The sequence below is a fragment of the Microplitis mediator genome, chromosome 11 (assembly GCF_029852145.1).
Source record: "Microplitis mediator isolate UGA2020A chromosome 11, iyMicMedi2.1, whole genome shotgun sequence".
Taxonomy (NCBI): domain Eukaryota; kingdom Metazoa; phylum Arthropoda; class Insecta; order Hymenoptera; family Braconidae; genus Microplitis; species Microplitis mediator.
The window spans coordinates 14,601,736-14,628,714 of NC_079979.1; the positions used below are offsets into that span (position 1 = coordinate 14,601,736).

Sequence of the window (26,979 nt, forward strand, 5' to 3'; positions counted from 1 at the left end):
CTGTTTTATGATACTTTTAAAGCATTGAAAATTTTTTTTTAATATAGAAATTTAATTTTCATTAAAAATACGAGACATCTGAACGTTTTTGTGAAAGTTACATTATAAATTATTTATTTCCAATAAATTTTCAGCGTCACAGTAAAAATATCAACTATATGTTAAAAAATAATTTGTATTTAAAATTTTACAAAAAAATGTAAAATGTATCTACCACATGTAGAAATTTCTAAATAATAAAATTTTCCGTTTGCATACTTTACATCCATAAAATAAACATTTAGGCGTCGTAGTTAAATTTTTTCGGTCCTATATTTTACACTGGCAATACTAAAGTAGTTTCCAGCGTAAAAAATTGATTGTAAAATTTAAAAAATCCCCGAATGCTATTTGAATTTAACTTACAGTAGAAATAAAAAAAAATGCAACCCCAAGATCCGTTACCGTCACGTAAACTCTCTCACGAAATTTTCGAATAAATTCAAACCTTTTATTCTCTTCTTTATATTCATACTTTATTTTTTAAAATAATTGTACTAATTCAAGTAAATAAATAAAAAAAAGTCCTGTATCGTATCTTTATCGATAAAAAAAAAAATATTTGTTAGTATACACATCAGCTGTCAAAATGTACAATACAATATAAAGTTATTTTACTGTCGCATAAAGTACGCGAAGCAATGGATGCGCCATGAGGTGATTCCCTCGATTATTTTTTTTTTTTTTATATTTCTATTTCTATTTCTCTTTAACTCTCTCTTTTTCTGTTAGTCCGGGTGCAAACTAGACAACCCGCTGGTACGGTCCGAGCAAACTATTAAAAGTTGCAAATTGCTGCAGACATGCTGCGGGTCCGTTCTGGTGAACTGATTGTATTCTGTATCCCATTTTTTTTTTTTTACTTTTAAAACCTAGTCAGTTATTTTTTAATTATTTATTATTAATATATTTCACACTCTAATTCATACCAAACAAATTTTAATTAACACTAAATGTACATTCGTGTCTGTTAAAAAATTTAAGTTATTTCTTGAAAAATTTAAAAGTTTAACTTATATATTATAATTTAAACAAATATTACGTCATTTATTTTTTATAAAAAGTCAATTATTTTTTTTTAATTTGTAAAACAAAAAAAATTTTTTTTTTCCAGGACATGAAAGTCAACTGGGCAGCATCAACAGGCAATCAACCGAAGCAAGACACAAGCAGTAAGTTTACTTTCCTTTACTTTATTTATTTTTATTTCTTATCCAATTGTATAATACAATTATGAGAAATTAATTTAATCGATTATACGTTAAGTTTTATTGAAGATAAAATTATAAAATCAATATGAGACATTAATAATTCGTATAATGAAATAAGAATGAATGATTAATATTTTAACAGTCAATAAAAAAAATTTTAATAAAGTGTTTGAAATATTCAAATAGCCTGAGTTATTTAGTTAGAAGCGGCTCAACTAATAAATTACTATTTGTAAACATTTTTTTATTTTTGTTATTTTATCTTGTTCATATATTTGTATTCTATTTTATTTATTATTGTGTACTTTGTATCACAACCGTTCGTAGGTATCACTCGTTATAGTGTGTTTGTACAATAGATAAATAAATAAGACTGAAAAAAGGCAACAATAAAAATATTTTTGTAAATATAAAATAATAAACTATGAGGTATGAGTATTTATATCAAGTATATTTATCACTAGTGTTATAAAAAAAAAAAGTTAGCAAAAAATGGAATACCTGAAAATTTCAGAAAATGAATTTTTTTCCGTTGAAAATTATGTAGAAAAAAAAATTTTATTTCAAAATTTTTTTTTCAAATTGTGGGTTGTAAATATTATTTTTACATAAATTCATCCATGAAATATTATATATTTATAATTTTGTTGAAATATGGAAAATACTTTTTTTTTTTTTTGTGATTTCTTATTGTGCTCAAAAATAAGAACAAAATTTTTTCAACTTATGCTTCTATACGGAAAAAATAAATTTCAAAAATTAGTGTTTGAAATTATAACCTCCAGGTTCCGCGTGGGTGTCAATATGGGGAAGTTTAACATTCCAAATAGTAAATTTTATAATACGTTTAAAGTCCAAATTGTAATTTTTCTTGCATAGACAATAAATTTTAATACTTATTCTATAATTATTCAATAAAAAGTCTTATTTCATAAATTTGTCAATCACATACACGGAAAAAAATAAATAGAACTGGCTACTATGTCATATAGTAGTCAGTGCCACCTGTAGAAAAAAAAATCTGTCTACTGGTGCACCCTGCAGGCCAGCCTCAAAACTTTCCGCTGTTTTTGAGTTCCTTGAGCTCAAGGAGCTCGAAAACATTGTTGTGGATATATTTCCGAGCTCTTCGAGCTTGAAATAGTACACACAACAAAAAATATTCTCGACTGAAGGTAAATATTCTTGATTCAAGAAAATTTTTTTCGAGACCTAAATTTTCTCAGATAAAGTAGAAATCTTCTCCAACCAAGACGAATTTTCTTGGCTCAAGAAAATCTTGACTTGGTTCCCGAAAACGTTTGTCTTCAAAAATATTTTCTTGACCCAAGATATCTGTTTTTTCTGTGTAGTTTATCTATCGAGTGCGATCGTGTTTAAGACGCGAGTGTGAAGATTGGTGCCCGAGCCGGAGGCGAGGGTACCAACACACGAGCGTCTTAGACTCGATTGTACTAGATAAATACATTAGTTTTTGTGACAGATATTTGAAATTTACTACATTTAGTGGCTATAAATGGCAGGTTTTAAATCCGCGTTTATTTATTTGGTAAGATTGTTTTGAGTATTTGCTGAAAATTAGAGAGAAGTCGGTAAGTGGACGAATTAAAATGATGATGAATTTTGTCACAAGATGGCTCGTTAAGTTACTTCGATATTTTTTGGTCGTTTACTATCGCACATGTAACCAAAAAATATTTTTTGATCCGATGATGACGTCACTATTAGAACGATTAGGTATCTATTTTACTAGCTGTATCTTATCTAATATTTTTAGCTGCCGGCTATAGGCGCTAAATGTCGTAGATTTCAAGTGTCTGTCACAAAAATACTTTTGTATACCATTGTTTTCGAAAAAACAGTTTTTTAGCATTTCTTTCTCCCACAATATCTTACGAACGAATTGACCGATTTCGATGGTTGAGGCGGCAATTGACGTATTCTATTGAGTTCTAGAGCTGATAAAATTTTGGAATTGTTTAGTTCAGTTGTTTCAAAAATATTCGCAAAAAACCTTTTCTCACCTCCGGGCGGAAAGCGTCAACTTTCGTCCCGCTGTGCAAAACGAAGTTGCCGCTTCCCGCCTCCGTCGAGGAGAAAAATAGTATACACTCCTTGGGAAGTAAATAAGAAAGCCTCAGATCACATGTTTGTTGACCTCGGCTTCGCCTCGGCCAACAATTACATGTGATCTGAGACATTTCTTACTTTACTTCCCTAGGTGTGTAATATACTATTTTTTACCATTTCTTTTCCCCGCGATAACTCTCGAACGAATTATCCGATTGAGATGGCTAAGGCGGCAATCGACGCGTTTTATTGAGTTCTAGAGCTGATTGGATTTTGAAGTTGACCGTATGAGTCGTGTCTGAGAAATCAATAAAAAACTAAAAAAAAAATCTGGACGTCGGTTGGCCCTGCGGGCCAGCCCCAAAACTTCCCGTTATTGGATCCCATTAATGGTTTTGGGTTACTTTCGACATAGTAATTTTTGCTTACTTTTTTTCCGTATACCCATACAAAGTTTGGAAATCGGCCCTTGTTCGGGCCACTACTGGGCCAAGAATGTCGATTAATGGCTCAGCAATGGCAATTTTTATTGGCCGATAAACGGCTTATAGCCGGAATAATATCCTCGGTCGATTAATGGCGCTCGACTATCGGCCGATTAATGGCAGCCAGCAATCGGCCAAGCAACAAATAAATTTAATTTTAAAAAAAATTTTATTATTATTATCCTAGTAGAGTTCATGATCATTAACGAATAATATATTTAAGTGAGGTAAATGATGTCGAAAAATTGCGATGAAAAATTCTACTGGGCTCTGGGCGCGAACCGCCGTCCTTCTGATTGCTGGGTCTGCACGGTAGCTACTGGACGAACCTACTAATGTTCAGCAGATACTTTTAAATGATACGTATTCATTCTACTACAACGACTCGGTTTTATGAAATATAAAGAGCAATTTATTTAATATTATCGGTTATTTAGAAAAAAAAATAACAATTTCGTACTATTTTTATTATAATCACATAATTTTTTAAAATAAAACTTATTAAATTTAATTAATTATTTATCAAGAATCCAGTTGAATTATCTTGCTCTACCACCATTATTAAAAATGACCTTTATTTTGAAAATTTATGACTTATTTTTTAATTAAATTAATTTTTATAAATAAAGTTATGAAATTGTGGTTGTTGATTGCAAGTAAAAACGAACTAAAAAATATTTTAATTGTTTGTTGTAAATAACTTTAATCGGAAAATTAAAATATTTATTAATTAATACTTAGTTTATTTCAAAAATAAATAATTATTAATTAAAGAAAACTATAACAATAAGTTATTTTAATTATTAATAATTGATTAGTAGATTTTTTCATTAAACAAAAATCAATCACGGACCACTGATAAAAATTAAACGGCTGCTGGTAAGTAACCAGGTTTGGGCCCTTTCTAATTGACAATGCTTGGCTGAGCGACGGCAATCAGACATCGGCCAACTTACGGAATTTTTTCCATTAACGGCGACTTTGTATGGGTACATCCGTTGGAAAAAATAATGTTTCAGACGAATGCTTTAAATAGGTGTCTTGTAGACTTAAATTGATAATACTCGTCTAAGGTTATGGTACATTCTCAATGAAATCTTGTTTTTAAGGACATTCTCAGGCAGTGCCCTTCACTTTTTAGAAATATACAATGACTTTCAACCGTCATAACCGTATTCAAATTTTATTAATTAATTTCAAGAAAATTAAAGTATTAATTGAATAAATGACAACGCAGTTACAATTTCGCCGAGATGTAGATTTCTAAAAAAATTACTCACAGTTGTTATCACTTAGGAACTAAATGAAATTTGTTAATTAAATTTTAGCCTAAAAAATTTGACATTCCAAATTATAATGTTGACATAAAGATTTCACTGAAATTTATTTTTCAATTTTTGTTGAGTTCCTAATTGAAATCGACTGTAAATAATTTTTTTTTAAATCTATGTCTCGGCTAAATTGTAACTGAGTAGACCTTTTTTCAATGAATGCTTTAACTTTTTTTTAATTGATTATCAAAATTTTAAAAAAGTGAGGGGCACTGTCTGAAATTGGCCTTAATTGTTATCGCAGAGAATGCGTTGGAACATGACCTTAAACTCATATCGTTTATTTCAAGCCTACCTCAGTGTCCCCAATGCCCGCGCTTTCCGAAATTAAAAAAATTAAACTGCATTTCGTTTGAATAATCTGTAGATAATTAAACTAACCCAATCCAATACTATATAAGCTAGTCAATTTGCAACTACGAAGAGTTTATACTTTTATTAACCGTACTTTTCTTTTTCTGATTGATTCATTAGTCCGATAGTTTCAGAGATAGATAATAGACAGCAGGGTATAGCACGAATTTGGAATAGTTTTGCAGGTAACAAAGTTTCATACTCAATAAGAAACAAACTTTGAAGTCGTTCTATTCATTATGTTTTATGCAAAATTATCAGTGACCAACCAACCAATTACCAGGAACAACTTCTAGCGGTTAAAGAAACTTACAAACCTTTAAGTCTTAAGTTCTAAAATAACCAAACTTACGACGTTTCGGTTGAAGATTCATATCGTTTAATTAACTATTAATTATATTAAAAGTTATTTGTTTACTTTGAACTGGTCGTATGATGGGATCAACATCGTCACTTAATTATTAAACAGATATTTGTATTATTTATTTATATGTATACAATGAAAACGTTTTTTTTTTATTTATTTTTTTTTCTTCTGGAAACTTCAGAATTTAAAAAATTATGAACCGTTTCGACATGAAATATAAATGTTTATTGAGTCTAATAAAAAAAATCTGAAAACCGCCTGACCCTGCGGGCCAGCCCCAAAACTTTCCGCTGTTTTCGAGCTTCCTGAGCTCGAAAACATTATTACTTGTAAACTTATCAGTTCTTCGAGCTTAAAAATCTGTTAGGCCGGTAAAACATACCTTCATTGAAAAAAAATAATTTTTGTCCAACGATATCTTTGAAACGAATCAACCGATTTGAACGTTCTTGGTGGCAATCGAAAGGGATCCCTAATACTTAAAACTGATTACATTTTGAGGCGAATCGGGCAAGTGGTTTATAAGTTATACGCAAAAAAAAAACAATAAAAAAAATATATTTCAGCTTGTATTTTTCGTATTTGTAAACTACTTGACCGATCGACTCCAAAATCTAATCAATTTTAAGTCTTAGTGAGCCCTTTCGATTGCCACCATAAGAACGTTCAATAGGTTGATTCCATCCAAAGATATCGTCGGACAAAAAATAAGTTTAGGGAGACCGGGGCAAGGTGGCCCCCCTAAGCCGGTTATTATTTTTTGTGGCTTTCAACCATCAGATCACTTTACTTTTGTCCTATTTTGAACAAATTTGTAGAAATTTTGCCGAAACTCTAAAAAATAAAATTATTTTTTTGGGGCAAGGAGGCCCCCCTCCAAAAATGATCATTTTTTTAAAAATTGTTTTGATCGTTAAGAACGTATTGCTTAATTTTGAAAACTATTTTTACTTTTATGTTACTCAAAAAAAATTTTTTAAGGTGAAAGAAATCGTTTCCCTACTTTTACTAAAAAAAAATTGATTGTAATGATTTTTTCACAGCTATTGCAATAAAGTTAAATTTTAATTTAAAATTGCCCCAGACAAAGAGAATCAGCCAGAAAATATGAAAAAATCATTTTTTCAGAATTTTCGGCTGGTCCATTTTGCCCCAGGTGTTATGTGTAGAGCTAAAAATGCGCCAACATATTGGATTTATAGTAATTAGACGGAAACAAAAAAATTTTTTTTTTATCAAAATTTCAGGGGGGCCTCCTTGCCCTGGTGGGAGGAGGGGGACTTCTTACCCCGGTCTCCCCTACTCATTTTGATATTTCAAGTTGCAATTATAATTGTATACTTTGTAATAATCAGACGTATGTAAAAATATCATCAGACCTTTTATGTCGAGAAATGTATTAGCTACTAATTTGTCTATATAAGTTTTTACTATACCAACAGTATAGTTTATCCATAATTTTTGTTTTTTTTCCAATGACCTTGAAATAATAATAATATTAAAAACACATATTTCGAAAAAATTAAATCGACGTCCAATAAATTCAGTGAAAAATTTTTCATACTTTATATAAATATTTACATATTTGTTCATTCAATATTTATCAAAATTATTTATTTAATATTCATAAAAAAAATATTTTGCGATTTTTTCACACTGTAAAAAATTTGTGGATTAAATTCGGAATGAATGCGGAGCGGGTGATTGCGTATTTATTTTGTCTCCTTGGAGTGAAATTCACTCTGGAGGGGAGTTTATTTTAAGATTAAAACACCAAACCGGAGTGAATGCGGGTTTTAAAAAAATCCAGATCACTTCGAAGTCACTCCCGATTTTTTGCAGTGTACAAAGTTTCCGAAATAATGATAATATTATTGAATTATTATCATGGATGCTTATAAATTTTCTTTCAATCGATCGTTTTAAGTAATTGCAATTAACTCGCACTTAAATAAGATTAATCACTGATACAGCAATCAGATTAATAAGCAATAGAATGATTGGATTTTAAACAAATGGATTTTAATTGTATAAACGTCGCTAAAAATTTTAGACTACATATATATTTATATAAAGAAACAATTACAAAAAAAATATAAATACAAATACACAGAATGTCGTACATTAGTAATACCTAGCTGTGCAAAATACAATTGCAGCTAAGTACTCGTAAGACAGCATTGGGAATTCAGTACAAGGTAGTGGCAATATTTAACTCACTCTGAATTTCTCTTTTTATGGACTTATAAAATCGTGACAGGCACATGGGACCCGATCCACCGCCACCGGTCTCTTACATTTTCTATCTTTGTTTTCTCTCTGTCTATACTACACTTACCTACCTTCCTATTTTATTATTGTTTCTTCTTCCCCTTTCTCTTCCACCTTCTCCTTTTTCACTTCTTTTGCTTATTTTTATTCTTTTCTCTAGTGTTTAAACTTTTTTACACTTGGAATTGCTTTGAAACTATAAAATAATGAATTCATATGCAAACCTTTTTTTTTTATTTATTTTTACTTTTATTGTTCTAACTACTATTTATATATTTAAAACATATATAATTCTAGTTTTATACATTTTTTAAATTTATAAATATGTAAATAAACTTTTTTAAATAATTTTACTTTGAATAATAAAGAATTACCCAAACTTCTGAATCTCGAGTAAAAATGAAAAAAGTCGTTAAATGTAAGTTAGTGCTCACAATCCAACTGCTCGTGATTTATTTATTTTTGAATTAATTGTATTTAACTTTTCGTTATTTATTGCAATTATGCCATCAATTATTTGTCAACTTTTTAATCCTTATTTTGTCCAATAAAAATTTTTTTCTTATTTCAACGCTCAAAATTTCTAACATTGATAATTTTATCTCTCTAAAAATGAATCAGTGAAATTCATTTCTAATTAGTGAATTTCCACTGGGAACCAGCTATAAGTATACCACTGGTTGAATTAGTGGTATACTTATAGCTGTGGAAATTGTGGCTATCCACTGATTCGCAGTGAATTTCACTAATTCATTTTAGAGAGATGACTTTTTGAATAATTTTTTTTCAATTAAAATTAAAATATCTGGTTCAGATAATTTTCGTTAAAATTAGTCACTACTTTAATTTTATATTTATTTACTTGATAATTATTATTAAATATATAATTTTAAATACAAAAAGTGTAATAATAATCTAAAGATTGGAAAGTTTTCATTTTGTTTGATTTTATGTTAAATATCAAAGTTATAATAATAATATGAATATGCGAAAATCATAATAAATAAATATTTGCTTGTTAATTACAATTTTATGTTGTATTCACATGATTTTATACAATCATTCCGTTTATTTTAGCCATTGCACAACTAGCCCCATCCTATGCTCAACTAGTCCCACTAGTGGGGTACGTTGAGCAATTTGGAGCGCTCTCGCATTTCTGGGAATAACTTGTAAATTTACACTCGGATCGTTTTTGTGTCGCTAGATCTTTTGAGGAAGACTAAATTACGAACTTAACAGTACATGAATTGATTAAATCCGATGCATCGTCTTAAAGTTATGGAAGTTCAAACCAAAAAGTGATCAACTAGCCCCGCCCTGCCCTATTCATCAGACGACCGGAGCTTAACACTTAATGGTTTATTACATACGCAGGGAGGAAAGTAAGACATACCAACTTGCGAGTGTGATTGCTTACCTGAGTTGAAGGCGAGGGTGGCAAACATGTGGATTAGAACGTCCCATTTTCCATTCTTGGTATGTAATATACTATTTTTAGTTTCCGTCTCACGACTGAATTAGAAAAAAATTTTTCCGTAAAAATAGAGATTTTTCGTGCTTAAAAAAAATTTAACTTTGTTTCTTTGTTTTTTCTACAATGTTTTGCATTGCGCACGGTCATGTTGTTGTTTATACACGATAAGAAATATTTTGCGGATATCACTATGCCAGTATGGGCGTGAACGCCATACTGTATGGTATCGAAGATTTTTATAGGTTGTAAAATTGTATGCATAGATGATTCGACCATTGCGGAAATAGTAACATTGGCGATAGTTGTCGCGGATGTCGCAATGTCAGGCCCATACTGCGTTGCCGTATCCACAATGCTTCTGTGCAGCCAGATCGTGGGATATTTTTACCCCCTCCTGCCATTACACTCCATGCTATTTCACCGCGGGAAGGGGTAAAAATATCCCACGATCTGGCAGCACTGCTGGCAGATAAACCTAGTCTGCCGACATCTATATAGTTTCGGCAGTAATACGATAGTATACATTGATTGACACGCCAAAAATTATGGCGGGAAAAACTAGTAGCATTGTGCACTCGGCATTGTAGTATGGGACTCAGGGCCATGCTGTTTCGCCGTGCCTGCTATGCATATACGTGTGAGCAATACAATAGCTCCAGTACTATACAGTACAGTAAATAACTCCATACTTCTGGGACTTGTTACAATACTGTCTTGTAATATTTCACGTACTATTTTAGTATCTGACTTGAGACCATACCAGCATGGTGTTGAACGCCATGGATTTCTTATCGTGTATTTTTGGAATAGATGACCTTTTATTCATTAAATTTTGGTGTCTTATTGGTATAGTTATTTGGTGACTCAGTGGTATATTTAAGATTGCCTTAACTTAGAGCAGTTGACGCGATATCAAAAGACCTAAGTTCGATTCCCGAACTAAACCACCATTATTTTTTATCGGTTCCATTCTATTATAACATTGAATTTACTCAGAAAAAATTTATTTGTTTCTTTGCTAAATTTGATAATATATTTCATCCTATTACAGACACATTATAAAAATGAGCATTCATATTATTTAATTACCAATCAATAAATTCTTAGTCAGTAGATTAAATAAATTCGCTATTATTTGACGACCTTTAAAAATGAAATAAAACTAGTGTTTTTTATGGCAAAAATTTTTTTTTCATAGTTTTTTTATAGTTTTCATATTTCGTCATAACGATAACCCATATAAATAGCAACAACAATAACACACCAAAGCAGTAGAATAGGGACAGTAGGCGAACCGAGAAATGGAATCGAAGCACGAGTGAAGCAAGTGAATCGTGTATTCTCTTTGTTGGATATTGTCTGTCGTACAAACCGGTCGGATGTTGGACACGTAACGTAAACGTTCAGAGCTCTGTATACCCATTCGTTCGCCTGGTTGGCCCTCGATACGACCCGAGCCCGAGAGCTAACGTTGGCGGCAGTGGCAGCGCCAGCGGTGCTAGCGGTTGTAATGGTGGTGGTTACGGTGCGGTGAAAGCTGCCGATGGCATTTGTGGCAACGCGGCGAATCGGTAAACCACGCATTCACTCTCCCCCGCGGGGTACTGTCTAGGTGACTGCACACATCTTCTCAGATTCTACAGGGTAGAAACCCCAGTCACTACTGCTGGTTCTCTGTAAACCCATCACTTTGAGATGCCCATTTGCCTATTTAGTTCAACATTAGGACACACATCACCTCATTGATCTGTTCTATAGATGACCCATCGAAATATAATGCTCACTTTCAATATATATATATACATAGACTGAGCTTCAGGATCGTCTTAGATTGTGTTTGTTTGATTAATTTGCTTACTGTAAGTGACCACTGATCAACAATATCATTAACCATTGTCTCTATCTCTATATACCCCAGTCGTAATGTCTCTTTAGTAATTATATACTAGGGGATAAAACCCTTTGAACGTTCTAAGGGAATATCATATTGAATTATTCAAATAATTTTACTTTATTTACGAGTGTGTCCGTTATCAATGATTTATACATGAGCTCACTTGGATATGACATTTTCAATCAAATTTATATAAATATATGTAGCTAATTGTTATAAAACTGAGCGCAAGAATAAAATAAATTTCTGAGAACCTCACAAAATTATGATTTTTATAAATAGTAGGGGAGGGAGGGGCAAAAGGGGGTACTTAAGGAAATACCAAGTTTTCGAGGACTCAAATACGCTAAATCGTTTTTTTTTTTTAATGATATTCAAAGTAAATAGAAGAAATTCTCAATTACCGTTGAAAAAAAAAATTTTTCATTTCTGCGGGCAAAGTGGGGTACCCCCTAAAAAAGGTAAAAAAAAAAAATTTCTGGATTTTAAACGAATTTGACTAAGTTGAATTTTTTTTTAAGTAATTTACATAAAGAAAAATTATATTTTACATGTTTATTGGATATAGTAGAAGAAAAAAAATTTTTAATAGTTTTTATCATAAAACAAACGTCATTGATATTTTTCAACCGTCAATTGATTTTTGAAAAAGTTTACCAAAAAAAATTCAAAGTAACGCTTAATTATATTTACAGAAGTGATTTTGGAATGTTTAAAAACCATTTAAAATATAAAATTTTTTTTTATCAAATTTTGGGGGTACCCCGTTTTGCCCCCCCTTCCCCTATATTATACACCTAGGCCAATAAAGTACGAAATGTCTCAGATCACATGTAATTGTTGGCCGAGGTCAAGAAACATGTGATCTGAGGCTCTCTGATTTACTGCCCAAGGAGTGTAATATACTATTTTTAACCCGTCAGCACTCCTGTCAGCTTTTCAGTATACTTTACGCCCGTGATGAGAGTTTTGCTCACGCTTAACGCGTAGGCACCAAACAAATTTTTTCAAATTTTAAGCAAGAAAATATTTTTCATAAGTTAATTGCTCTATGTATTATGAGAATAATAAAAAATAAATAAATGATAATCGTAATTTATTTACGATTAATAAACGTAATTTAAACTTTAAAGAATTCAACCGAATAACTTCGCACACCGTAGACTGCCGAAAGTATACGAGCAGTCACGAGAGTAACCGAACATAGAATTTTTTTACTTACGCCTTTACGCCCGTGATGAGGAAAATGCTCACATTTTTTGAGGAGCATAAAAAAAAAAAATTTTTTTAAAGCGGAATCTGAAAATCGATAAAACTATTCAAAGATAGAAAAAATTTCAACTATTCGTTCCATTTGAAAAAAAAAAGTTATTCATGTTTAAAATCGAGCGTGAGCAAAATGCTCATAACGGGAGTGCTGACGGGTTAATGTAGGGAAGAAGTGAGAGAAATTAGATCCCCTATACAGAAGAAAAAAATTACTAATAGGAAATAGAAAATCTATATGTAAAAAAGTTCGAAAAAATTATAGATTATGGGTATTTTGCTTTTTTTGATTGCCATAAGAATGCCATAAAAAAATTTTACTCGTCCCAAGAAAATTTTTACTTGAGCCAAGAAATTCTTTGCATTATGAATTAAAAACAAAAATTTCCTTAGGGCGAGAAAAAATCTTTCTAGTCCTCAGAAAATTTTTGTTTTTATTTCATGATGCAAAATTTTTCTTGCGCCAAAAATTCCTTTTTTTTCTGTGTTTAATTTCAATATTGGCATAGTAAAAATGCCTATAAAAACATAGAATTTTATCCAATGTCGACATAGGAATTATTTTTATGTTGACATAGTATAAAATCCCTAAAACAAACAGGAATTTTTTTCATGTTAGATCATTTTTTTACGATGTCAGCATAGGAATAATCACTATGTTATACTAAAAAAATTGAGTATGAAGAGAAAGCTAGTAATCAATGATTTCTGATAATATTTTTTATTTGCCCAAAGGGATTTCAATTTTTATAAAAAAAAAAAAAAATACATTAAAAATTTATAGTATTTTTTCCATCAAAGTTATCAAATAATTGATTTACCAAATATTTTTTTTTTTTTTTTTTATTAGACTATAATTCATTTCTATGCATTTTGAATATTTTTCCATAAAATAACTCAATCAATAAATTGATTTCTAATAGTTTGAACTACTCTCCTGTAAATTTTAACTTTTCAACTCTGAGGGTTTGAAAGTTACGGACCTTTGAACTTTAGACGCAGCTGCGATTGAAAATTTTGTTTCACAAAATTAAGCTAATTTTAGTTAACTCTTTGAAAATTATCATCATATATATTTGCCACTAATTATACATTTTCCATTGCGAAAAATGAAAAAAATAAAAAGCATTTTTTCACTAACGAATTAATAAGAAAATAAAGAAATTCAAAATTCATAAATTTAAATAATAATTTAATAATAAGTGATGTAATTTGTTTGTTTTATAAATAGAATCCTAGTTTTTTTTCTTTTATTTCAAAGGGAAAGTTGAGCAATACGTTACTGAAATGTAAAACACTTTTTTCCCTCGGCATTAGCGTTCCTACGTGCTGATTATATTTTCATTAACTATAACCCCAGGAGTTGAAAGTAACGTTATCCCGTTTGAAATTCCATGTCTCGCAGTTGGTCGGCTGAAGAATCCGAAGCTTTAATCAACCTAATGTAGTCGCGTAAGCCATCGTGTTATAGTCGTATCGTAACGTCCTACTCATCGTCCTCCTTCTGGTAGTCGTCGTCGTCGTCGTCGTTGTCGTCTGCCGGTGTTTTTCGTGAGCAACGATCGCATGATAAAAATGACAGAGATGTATGGCATAAAGAGACATGGTTTATAATTATATTTAATAATCCTGTTGTTGTTATTTATTATTATTTCACTCTCTAATTAAATTATCTAACCTTCTAATAATCATTATTATTTATTAGTATTTTTAAATATATACATAGTTTTTTAAAAATTCAGTTAATTAGAGTTTTAAATAACTTATGGAAACATTACCATATGTTACTTTTTTTTTTTTTAATGAAAATTTATATTTTTCATCTGCAGATAATACACTTTTTTTTATATTTCATAAATTTAATTAAATAATTTCGTTTTATAATAACTGACGCTCTGAAATTTACAAATTAATGTTCTTTTAAATATTAAAATTTTTGATTGCTATAAATTTTTATTAAAAAAAAATTGTTTTGGGAGAAATAGAAAAAAAAACTCGTTAACTGACAGTTATTCCAATTAAACTGATCATTTATTATTGAATTTTTTTTTTATTTAAACTGTTTTAAATTGTAATTTTTTTTAGCAATTTCAAGTTCTTAAGAATCATTTTAAAAATAATTTTCATTTAAATTTTCATTTTCGATAGTTTTACTACTATACATCTATATTTTTATGTGTATTTCGTACTTTCGCAAGTGTGTGAAAAACTAAAAATTTTTTTATTCCATTCTACTAAAGAAGAAATGAAAATTGTTTTGTAACTTCAAATCTCAATATGAATCTTCAAAAAAATTTTCCAAAATTACAGTAAACCATAGGCTAGTAAAATTTATTTTCTTATAAAATTTAAGGGGATACGCTGCTGGATCTTTTTCTCACACTCAAAATAATATACGGAACTATCTTTGTTGCATTCGTAGAGTAAATGAAAATTTTAAAACAATTTTTTTCGCAGACGAATTAGAATTTTTGAAATTACGAAATTTCTAATCCTCCGTTAAGGTTTTAAAATACGCTAAAGTCTCGATGCAGTGTTTGTCCGTGAATTAAATTGAATTGAAGATCCGTTACCTTTATCCCTTAATAACCATTGGTAAAATATATTTAAATAAATAAAAATTTAATAAACTTATTTATCTCTACTAAATTTTGGCAAACTCAGTAATTATTTGTATACATAAGCATAAAATATTTACCATCAGTACTTGTAAGAAAATAGTTAAAAAAAAAAAGCGAGTGAATTGTCTGGTGTGAAACAATACTTCTCTGACGATGACTTTCTCACCTTAAAGCAATATAGTTTCTCGACAAACTATAAAGGGACGTTCAATGGCTGTCCTTTCAGAGTTATGGACCATGGTATCCGGTAGACAAAAACCCCTCGAGTGATAAAGTGATGGCAAACGTGTCACGTGACTGTATATGATAATTCATGAGGCGTGTACAATATCGTAATTCTGCTTTGTAATGGTTATGATGTGATATAAATACAAAGCATTTTACTGACATACATATATATATATTTATATACTAATACACCCATATAAACATATACTTATTATGTATGTATATATATTTGACGAGGTTAATAATAACGTATAACATATATATATAATATGAGTAATAAAAAATTTCTAAGCTGCTGATAAAAGTTTAAAGAAGGTGAAGCGTATAAACACTCTTGGATGCTGATCGTGGGTCATGTGCATTATTATATTATTATTTTTTCATAAATGTAAAATAATGTAAAGGAGAGTGTATATTAAAGGCTGTATATTAAAGGCTAACATGGATCGGCAGCAGCACTTTCTTCTTTCTCTTTATCTTTCACTGGCCGACACAACAACGACGGTACGATGAGAGCTCGCTCGCGAACGCGGTAGGATGGAAAAATGTGTCGTGGTTACGCCGTCGGAGCGTAAAGAGCTATGATAATAGAGGCGTAAAGAGGGTCCGGGGTTATTTCATAATTACAGACTGTGCTTAAACCGAGGGTGTATTATGCCCGGCTTGTATGCGTTGCCAACTCACAGCACTGAACCTTCTTTCTCTCTTGCCCATTCTCTTTTTTTTCTTTCTCTCTCTCTCTCTCTCTCTCTCTCTCACCCTCTATATATATGTATATAAATACATATATTTATTATGTAACACGAGTGTAAGAGAGAAAACACAACATAGTCGTATTACTAACTTAAGGGTTGAGCTTGAACATCTACAAAAAATTTCATACAAAAAAACCGAGCTTTCTCAGTTTCCAACGTTTTCACCATTTCTATCTCCATTATACACATCGTGTTACATGTAATCTCTGTATTTTTATATCACTTTAAATTATAAAAAAAAAAAAAATGTGCTACAAAAAATACATACAAAATAAATCTTCATTGAATGTTTTTATTCATTTTTAATTTATAGCAAAAAACATTCGTTTTTTTTTTTTTTTCAAACTTGCTGCAATTAATTAAATCACGATAAAATTAATAAAAAAATGACCTAATTTTTAAATTTATCTTAGAAATAAAAAAAATTTATTCAATTTCTCAGTCACTGATTGACGGAAAATTTCTATTTTATCAACAGTAAAAAAATTTTAATTACTCGGCGCCTTTGGTGAGTGAGACGGAGATAGTTAATGGACCAGACAGCTTTCAAATATTTATTAAATATAATAATAATAATTATTATGATTGATTTAAATGGTAATTTATTGTCATAAGTATTCTCCAGAGTATTTCAGAATTAATATGAATTAAATCGATTAATTAATTATTTAAATTTAGATTTCAATTGTAATTCGTGGAAATTACGATCAGATTAGCAGATAAGTTAAAATTCAATTCAAGTCTTTGATATTTGTATTGCAATGAATAAATTTAATTTTAATGATTATTAATTAGACTGTTGTTAGGACAAATTGGGTCACCAAAAATTACTAAATCTAAAATCCAGCCATTAAATTGTTTTATGTTAAAGTCGAAATTTTTGTTTTAATAATAAACTTAAACAATTTTTTTATGTATCCATTTTTCTCCACATAAATTTTTTATGATTGTATCACAATTAATACCTTGTAAAAAATTAGGAGTAAATTCGGAAATTGTTTAGAAAATCTGATAGAATCCAATAGAATCTCATACATTCCTATAGATTTTATAAGAATGAATGAGTTCTATGAGAAGTGCTACAGTTAAGTATAGGGCCTTATGCACACAGCTATAAGGATCTATTAGATTTTTTAAGCAGGGTCCAGATTCACTTCGTCACTTGGAGTTTCGGAATTTAAAAAAAAAAATTCACTCTGCATATGGAGTAAATAGGAAGTATGTTTTTTTAGATGAGTGATTTCGGAGTGATCTGGATTTTATTTAAATCTACATTCACACTGATTTGAAGATTTAATATTAAAACCCTTCGGAGTGAATTTTACTTCGAGAAGATTAAATAAATAAACAGTGATCCGCTCCGCATTCACTCCGGATTTACTCCGAGTTCACTCCGCTAATTTTTTAAAGAGTATGAAATTTGATTTGAAAACTAGAAAACATATAAGCAGTAAAAAAAAAAATCACGTACATATTAGACGCATTTTTTTCTGATAGTTCGTTTGCCCCTCTTACGTTGATACTTTTAACGTAAATTTATGATAATATATAAACTGTAAAAATGTAACAAATAAGTATAAAGTACACTCGACGTAAAAGTATGTAATAAAATATTTCTAGTCACGAAAATAATTTTTTTTTTATCAGACCATATATTTTTTTTTTAAAAATGATAATTAGTCTTTGTGCAAGACAATTAATATTTATATAAAAATGCAATATTAATGTTACGTCATAGTATTATCAGCTCATTTCAGTACTAATAAAATTTATATATTCCCCGGTACTTTCCAGCCATCTACCACAACTCCCATTGTCCATTTATACACGAATATTAAACATAGTATACATGTATAATAGATGAACAATACCGCATTATATATATACATACACACAGCATCGAATGCTTATCTATTTTCTACCGCAGTCACGTATGTACGTACGGTAACATGCACAATATAGGTAACGCGGACACACGCGTCGCGTTCACAAACGTGTCGCGTGACAGATGCTGGTTCCGGATTTTTCGTGTGACACTAGAGGAAAGCTGTTCTAAAGGTTGAAAATAATAGAGAAAAAAAATGAATAAAATAAAGTAAAACACAAAGAAAAAATATTTAAAAGAATTGAAATAAAATAAAGAAGAAGAAAAAGTAAACAGTCAAGTTGCTAGTGAGTGACACCGTCAACTCGATGTGACAATTATCTTTGACAAGAATTTCATTTTACGTTTCTCTGCCGGGAAATCGGTTGCCAGAATGCCAGGGAGACTTGAACTTTTACTACATTTATCACAAGAACGTATACTGGAATACTAAAGAGTTAGATTTTGTCAAATAATCGCAAAATTTTTTTTTCTATTATTTTTATTTATAGAAAAACGTGGATATTCTTTTAAAAAATAATTCAAGTGGAGAAGTGAAAACGAAGTTGATTTTTTAAGAGTATTTCTAAAGATTTTTTTATTTTAAAGTTTAAAAAAAAAAAAAAAAAAAAAACCAAATGATCAAAAGCTGATTTTGTGAAGTTTACTTTGTAAGCTGTTGATCCGAATAACTTAAAAACTTCTCAACTGATTTATTTTTATTTCTTTTTTTAACAAAGCGATAACATTTATCTAAATTTATTTTTTCGAGTACAGTGATTTTGGTTTTTTTTTGGTTTCTTTTTGTTGTCAGTGAATGTAATGGATACTTTTTAAAGAGAAAAGTTAAAAATAATTGAGTAGATAATTTGTTTTAATTATCAAATAAAATATATGTCTGTCAAAAATTGTTTATTAAATAATTAAGTATAAAAGTTTGTTGATGACACGCATTGTTGTTCGCAGACAAAATATCCATGACGGAAAATTAGGACATTTTCGCTTTAACAAAACAGTGAAATGCAATTTCGCGTCCCGTATTCAGCTGCATTATTTCACGATTAATTTCGAGATAGATATTTCCTACGTGCAGATAATTATAATTATTACAATTATACAAACTAAATTTAAATTTTCAAAACATAAATTTATAAATGTTTTAATTAATTACTAAATATTTAATATTTATGTCATTACTCTTATCTACAAATTTAAAATAAGAGAAATGGGTAAAATTACAAAAATCACGAATTTTAATATTTCATTCAAATTTCAATTATCAAATTTTGAACTCATATTACAAATTATTAATAATTTTTAAAAATAATTTACAAATAATACAGATATTTTAAATAGTTTAAAAATTTATAAATTAAATTCTTGCAAACTCCAATTTTGAATTGAATATCAATATAATTAATAAATAAAAATTATTCGCATACTTCTCTGTGTCTTGTTTTACCGATAATTTTTCCTTGCCAGGCAACAAAAAATTTTTTAAATTTTTCAGAACAGAAAAACCGAAATCCAAAAATTTATATTTCAAAAATAGTACATTTTTTTAGTGTTGTCATTTTACCCAAATTCTCATATTTATGACAAAAAAAACATACTAATATTTTCATACTGCTTTACTTAATTTTTTTTTTTTTTATTATGGAGTAAATAAAGCTCATAATTTAAAATTTCAATATAAATTTTTTATGATAAAAAAAGTTGTAACCAAAACCACATTTTCATTAAAAATGATAAATAGGTTATTTAAAAGTACGAAATGCACTTACAGTTCTAGTCTTTTTCAACATTCAGGAAAACAAGTTAAAGAACACTTTCTGAATTCATTTGAAATACCGAAATAACCATACGCAAGTATAACTAAAAAGTATGCACTCGACAAACATGTACTATACATGTACTATATATATATATATATCTACATACATTACAATAACCAAGAATGTGCGGTTACTAAATTATTTTTCCACACCTGAATTGGAAGCTCCCGTCGAGCGACCCGATGAGAAAACTTTTCGTGTAGTATTTCTCGTTGTCTATTTCTATTCGTTATTCATTTTATTTCGCACCCAAATATCCACAATGTAGAATTACGATCCAAATGTACATTTTCGACCACATTGCTGGATAAAAATAAATAAAAATGAAAATAAAGTAAAAAGTATGATAGAAAAAAAAAAAAAAAGAAAATAATAAATGAATAAAATACGACACAAGTTCACACTTGTGTAACAGGTTTCCTACCCAACTTTTCGAACCAATCGATATTGGAAGTTACTTGTAGTTGAACAAATATTATGCCAGCTCTATACTGTACTACCACACATATTACCTAATGAAAATGTACTGATGTATGAACAGAAATGTTTAAGTTACTTAATGCAAGTTTACGCTCAAATAATTTGCATTATATAAGATTTTAATTACCATATTTCAGACTTAAGTAGTCAAAAAATAAAAAAATAACAGTCAGCTATTTTTTACCTTAGCTGGTTGTCAGTTATTCTGTTGTAAGAACTAATAACGAATTTTTTACAAACTTAAATGATACTGTATTAAAGCTAACAATTTGTTTAGTCAATATAATTGCCGTGGTAATTTACTACCATAATTTACAAGTTTTGTTTGGAGAATAAAAGTTGTGTGAACGAGTACGAGTGCAGTAAATAGCTTGCAACCATTTAGACAAATTGTTATTTTTTATCAAGTGTATTTTGTAAAATCGATTATTGATTTTTTTACATTATTATAAGTATATATAAGATATATATAGTAAGGTGTAGTCCATTGGCAATCTTTGTAAAAGCATCAAAAATATATTTTCAACTTTCCACTTGGAAAATTGAAAAATTCGTTCAAATCACTGAATCCTCTCAATAAATATTTTCAAAGAAAAATCTTAAAAATATTTTATAAAATTAATTTTTTATCGCGGGAAGCCGGATAAAATGAAAAATTTTAAAATTTAAGAAAAAAAATCGTAATTAGTTATGAAAAACATCTTTTTTGAATTTTTTTCTAAGTTTTTTTTTATTTATTATAAATAATATTTGAATTCACACTTGACATTTTATCAAAAAAGTTTTTAAAAAAATTTATAGAAAAAACCTTTTTCAGGATAAAAATTATTTTCTTTTATCCCCCCCATTGTTTCGTCCTCCCCTACCGACGTATATTATACATTTATCAATAGAAAAATATCAACTTAATTTAATGATTATGACAATTTTTTCTTCAGCGACAATTTATATATATCATGGGATTATTTTACGATTAGAAAAAAAAAAACTCATTCAAATTAATGTGTTGATTATTATTTTCCAGTATTCTCAATATTTTTTACCCTCCATGACTATAACTAAAATGACATATATATCTAAATGTCCCAGCACGACTTGACCAATTTCTCTTTGGTATATTTATCTAAATAACTTGATCACATACCAGAGCTGTAACCCAGTAAAGTTATTCTCACTTACTCGCATCGAATCTATATTCCAGAACTCACTACATACTCACGAACTCTCATACTCTACATTTAGGTTTTTAGTACCACGAGAATAATCCAGTCAACTGTAACCTTAAACTCAACACCCTGTAAACTTTATCGGAGGTTTTTGAGTTGATAGTAGCGTAAATGCATACAGCCCAGGGCTCAATACCGGTTAGTTTTACATTCCCTGGAGCTTCTTAGCTGCATAAATGACTACCAATTACTATTATAACATTCAGAAAGCACAACAAACAAAAACAGGCCATGTGGAACACACTGTGGCAAGGCTACCAAGCTTTAGCCCCAGTGTCTAGTTTATAATGTACTACAATACGAAGGAAGAAAGAGTATATGATATGAGGAAAAGAGCTTGTGAGTGTAGAGAAAGGTGAAGACGGACAAGGATATAAACCCGGGAGGCAGTAATACAGGCCGCACACCAGTTCGCTGACTTGACTCGACTCAGCTATAGTTCTACCAACTCTCAGCTTCTGCTCCTGCTAGTGGTTCAGGTAAAAACCTACTGCTAATTAATTAACCTCTCCTCGGGGTTTGTGGGTAAATAGGAGGAGCTATGTTGAGTCGTTGCTATTTATATATTGCACTGGTGGTATAAGTAGTAGTAATAGTAATAGTAGTAGTAGAAGCAGTGGAAGTAGTGGAAGTAGTACCGGGTACAGAGCCTTTGGGGAAAACGGCTTGAAAGGTCCATGAGAGTTGAAGAGGCCGCCGGCAACTCACGGTAACCTAAGCTGACTGGTCTCTTGATCTTCCAAGCTTCTCTTCCTTCTCGTCACCACTACACCTACGACTACACCTATAGTAGAAATCTACATCTTTGTCGTAGGCGGTAGCGGTTTTATACTACCCTATTCGCAATACGTCTTTCTAACCACTTGTACATCTGTTTACGAGTTCTATTCTGTACTCCTATTATATCATTCTACTCTCTGACCAGTTTGGAAGATTATGCTGGTGCACTGACATCACCATTGCCTGCTCAAGTAATTTAGATGCTGGAATAATTTTGAATACTATGGTCTATAATTAGATTTTTTGCATTACTGGTACCCGGTACGTTCTTTGGCTGGATAGAGTCTTAAAGTCTATTATGATAAACTTTGTTCTATGAAGATACTTGCGTGAATTGGCACGTATCCCTCGAGGGGATGATAGTAGCCGTGTATGAGGATTAAAATTTTTATGCTCAAGATATCTTCATGCGCTTGTGGGATCAATGAAGATGCCTATATAGTTTAAAGAAAAAAATGAGATCTTTTAGGTATATTATAACTTTATAAAATGTTTTTTTTATTTTTTTTTAAATATGTTATTAAATATTTATTATCGTGAAAAGAGAGTGGAATTGTTTGTTCAATATGAACTGGTGAAATAAAATGCCTGGGTCGAAATTTTTATGATGTGGGAGTGGGTGGGAAAATCGGGTCGCTATGGAAATAATGCACTTTTTTATTTTTATTGCGTTAGACTTTTTATATTTTTTAAAAATAAAATAAATTTACAATTGCCATAAAATTTTTTTTTCCTTTTCAGATCAAATATCGACTGTTCTAAAATTTAAAAAGAAAATGATTGAAAAAAAATTTTGAGTATCCTATTCTGCTCGTCTCTCCTCTTTTTTAATTGGGCTAATTAGTCAATCGCCTTAATACAATCCGAGTGTTATTAATTGATAAATTAACTTTTTTCAACGTGACCCAAAAATTTTCGAATTTTTTTTTTTTTTTTAATTCCATAACTTTCCAACATTACTAAATGTTATGCATTAAATCTTATGAAAAATACATTAAAAAAAAAAAAACTTTTATGTCAGTCATTGTATTTTTTTTAAATTTCCAGTCTACTTAAAATTTTCTAATTATAGAATACGACTTTTCGAAACTAAAATGGTGATATTCGCCTTATCATTGATGAAAACTTCTATTAAATAACAACTAATTTTATTGTTATAAGAAATAATTGTTCATTATACTTTAAAAAATGAATATAATGCAAAAACTTTCATTCGAATATCAAAACCTATTTTAAAAATGATAGACAGTATAAGCGTTCTATTACGGACAGTAATTAAATATTTATATAACCAAAAGAATTTCCATCTAATTTAATGTTACTATCCACATAATCCGACTTTGAAGAAGCTATTACTTTTTTATAAAGAAATAAAAAGAGATGTCGGTAAAATAGTTAAGGAATGAACTTGAAATACTTTTGAATTGACTACTATAGAACTTGAGATGGTTAGTGAAACTTTAAAGAGGAATTTTCTGAAGTAGAAAAGATGTCTTAACGTTGTCAAGAGCTCTACTGAGGATTCCCCGATTGGTATGGGCAAATTAAACGGAATAAGAAAACAGAAGTATATTATGATTTTTTTATGACCTAGTCCCTTAAATTTTAATGCCTCCTTTTTGAATATTTATCTCATTGTATCATGATAATGTGGGGTTTTTATTATTTACAAAGACCCGGCCTGATTAAGAGCTCTTTCAAATGTGAAATAACTTTATAGTTGAGATAAAATAACAAAAAAAATGAACTTTTGTCGGCGAGATCTTGTTAAAAATGAAAATTTATAAGGTCAGATTTAACTATGATCTTTTCACATACGTTTTAATTAACCCGGGCTAAATGAGACACCATTTCGAGAAAATTTTTTTAAATTTTTGTTCATAATTTTTTATAGTAAATCATTTTAATATAGTCTCATTTTTTACAATTTATTATAGTTTTTAATAAAATAACTTCACTTATAATCGTGGAAAAAAAATTTCTTTAAAATTTTGGGCGCACTGCCCAAAATGGCCAACTTGTCCCAATTTCTCTTAGACACTGCAAACATAAATTTTTAAATTAAAAAAAAATATAAACCCCCTTAAAACTGAGTCCTTTTTTCGCCCAGATTTTGTTGTGTTTTATTTTGCGCCGGATCATTTTGATTTTATTTTGTATGTTTTTAAATAATTTTATCTCGTTAGATTTTTTTTTTCTTCAGGTTGATAGAAAAATATATAAAAAAATGAAGGTATGAGAAAAGATGGATAAGAATATGGTAAAAGTACGCTGAAAGGAAAAACGTCTAAGTATCTCAGTACAGCTATAAGAGATTGGCCTACATACACATGCATAAGCCAGCAGTTTTACAGTATAAGAGTAAAATGAAGAGTAAAGGATAGCAAACTCAATATAAGAGAAAATAGCTTTTATTTTATTTAAAATTTTTTTTTACGCTACATCTTTTAGCAACTGAGCTTCTGTCAGTACAAATGCGATTTAAATATTAGCATTATGTTATAGGTCTTAAACAGTCACATATAATGAATACTGAAGCATTCTGAGTAATATAATATATACAAACAGAATATATTACATGAGCTTAAATGTGTTGAATTGTTTTTTTTTATTTTACTTTAATTTAGTGTTTGAATTTAAATATAAAAATTTTGCTTTTCATAATTTTTCATTTCAGAAATTTTCGTAAAAGCTACTTAAATCCTGTTTTAAAGTCGCGATAAATTATTAAGTTTTTACTTTAATTAGCGCAAAGAAATCGTTTTTTTTTTTTTTTTTTTTTTTTTTTTTTTTTTTTTTTGTAAGCATCTGTGAAAGATTATTTTGGGAAATTATTATTATTATATAAAATAGGATAATTTTTTTCGTTCATATAATGAGGTCAGTTTTATATTTTAAGAGATTATTTGTGCCTAAAAAATACACTGTAAAAAATCTCCGGGGTAAGTCCAAGCGGTGTAGGTGTTAAAATTATCGGTATTAAATTTACCCCCGAAAGCGCTATGAAAATAACGCTGCCACCGGTGTAAATATTCTAGACCGGTGCACAGAAAAAACAGATATCTTGAGTCAAGAAAATATTTTTGAAGACAAACGTTTTCGGGAACCAAGTCAAGATTTTCTTGAGCCAAGAGAATTCGTCTTGATTGGAGAAGATTTCTACTTTATCTGAAAAAATTTAGGTCTCCAAAAAAATTTTCTTGAATCAAGAATATTTACCTTCAGTCGAGAATTTGTTTTTTTGTGTGTGTTAAAATATTTTACTTTGTGAATATTTTTACTTACTCGATCACTATACTTGTTACTAAATGATTTTTTTTATAAATTTTCATAACGAACTGACATTTTTTGTGTTTTATAATCTTTAAAGTTAATGCTCCAAGCGGACGCAATTTACCCCGCTTTTACACCAGTATCACTCCGCTTTTACACCGGTCACCCCGTTTTACACCGGTTTTACTCCGCTTTTACACCGGTTACCCTGCTTTAACACCGGTGTATTATGCCTCCTACACCGGTGTAATTTCATTTTTACACCGGGCGGAGTTAAAACGAGTCCATTTTTAACACCGCTCTTTTTACAGTGTAAGATTCACAAATAAAGAAAAAAAAATCTGTTTTAATGAAATTTTTGTAAGCAAATTTTGTTTCTTTATTTCATAGATTTTTTACTACAAAAGCTTTATAAGTTCAGCTATCTCATTTCAAATACTGTGAGCCAATTATTACTTTGTTTTAATTTTTTTACATAAAAAAAAAATTTGCTAGACTTCAAATGAAATGCATTTTTAGATGTAAAATTTGTTAATGAAATACGTTTCCATAATTAAAAGAAAAAAAAACACAGTAATGTGCAAAATATGTTATGGAGTGAAAATTTTACTGTTACTGGATTTTAAAATTGGGTTGCTGAGTTGTTAACGAATACTTTATTAAAAATTTGAATTAAGCTACGAAATTTTTGGAAATTATTTGAATAATAAAATTTTATGTAGAAACAATAAAAGAAAATGTTTCATAAAAATGACGCATTTAAATATATATGTACATAATAAATAAGTATATATATATATATATATATATATATATATATATATATATATATATATATATATATATATATATATAAACACAGAAGACTTAACGGAAACAGGAAAGAGGATACTTCTGGTGGCATTTTGAATTATTAAAGTGTATCCTTTTTTGAATAAATTATCATGAAAGAACCCAGTGAAACGAATCCAAGGATAGGTGGACTGGTAGAGGATGGTGTATACATATTTATGATACAGACGTGAAATACAAAGGATAATATAGTTGTACAGGTGTACACATAAAACCGATCGAACATGTACCAAGACAAATTCGGACCGAGTAGTGACGGGAATAAGATACCAAAAATATATACAAAAAAAAAAAAAAATA

General features: G+C 29.5%; 1 protein-coding gene and 1 long non-coding RNA gene across 3 annotated transcripts in view; one reads left to right on the top strand and one right to left on the bottom strand.

Annotated features, from left to right (window-relative positions):
• Positions 1 to 26,979, top strand: part of LOC130678028 (nucleolysin TIAR) — a 206,770-nt gene that overhangs the window by 85,379 nt on the left and 94,412 nt on the right. For both annotated transcript variants that reach the window (XM_057485006.1, XM_057485007.1), the window contains exon 3: positions 1,154 to 1,211. In XM_057485006.1, the coding sequence (XP_057340989.1) occupies positions 1,154 to 1,211 (58 nt within the window). The remainder of the gene's footprint in view (positions 1 to 1,153; positions 1,212 to 26,979) is intronic.
• The window catches only part of LOC130678040 (uncharacterized), a 181,556-nt gene that overhangs the window by 53,051 nt on the left and 101,526 nt on the right, over positions 1 to 26,979 (bottom strand). The window lies entirely within an intron of this gene.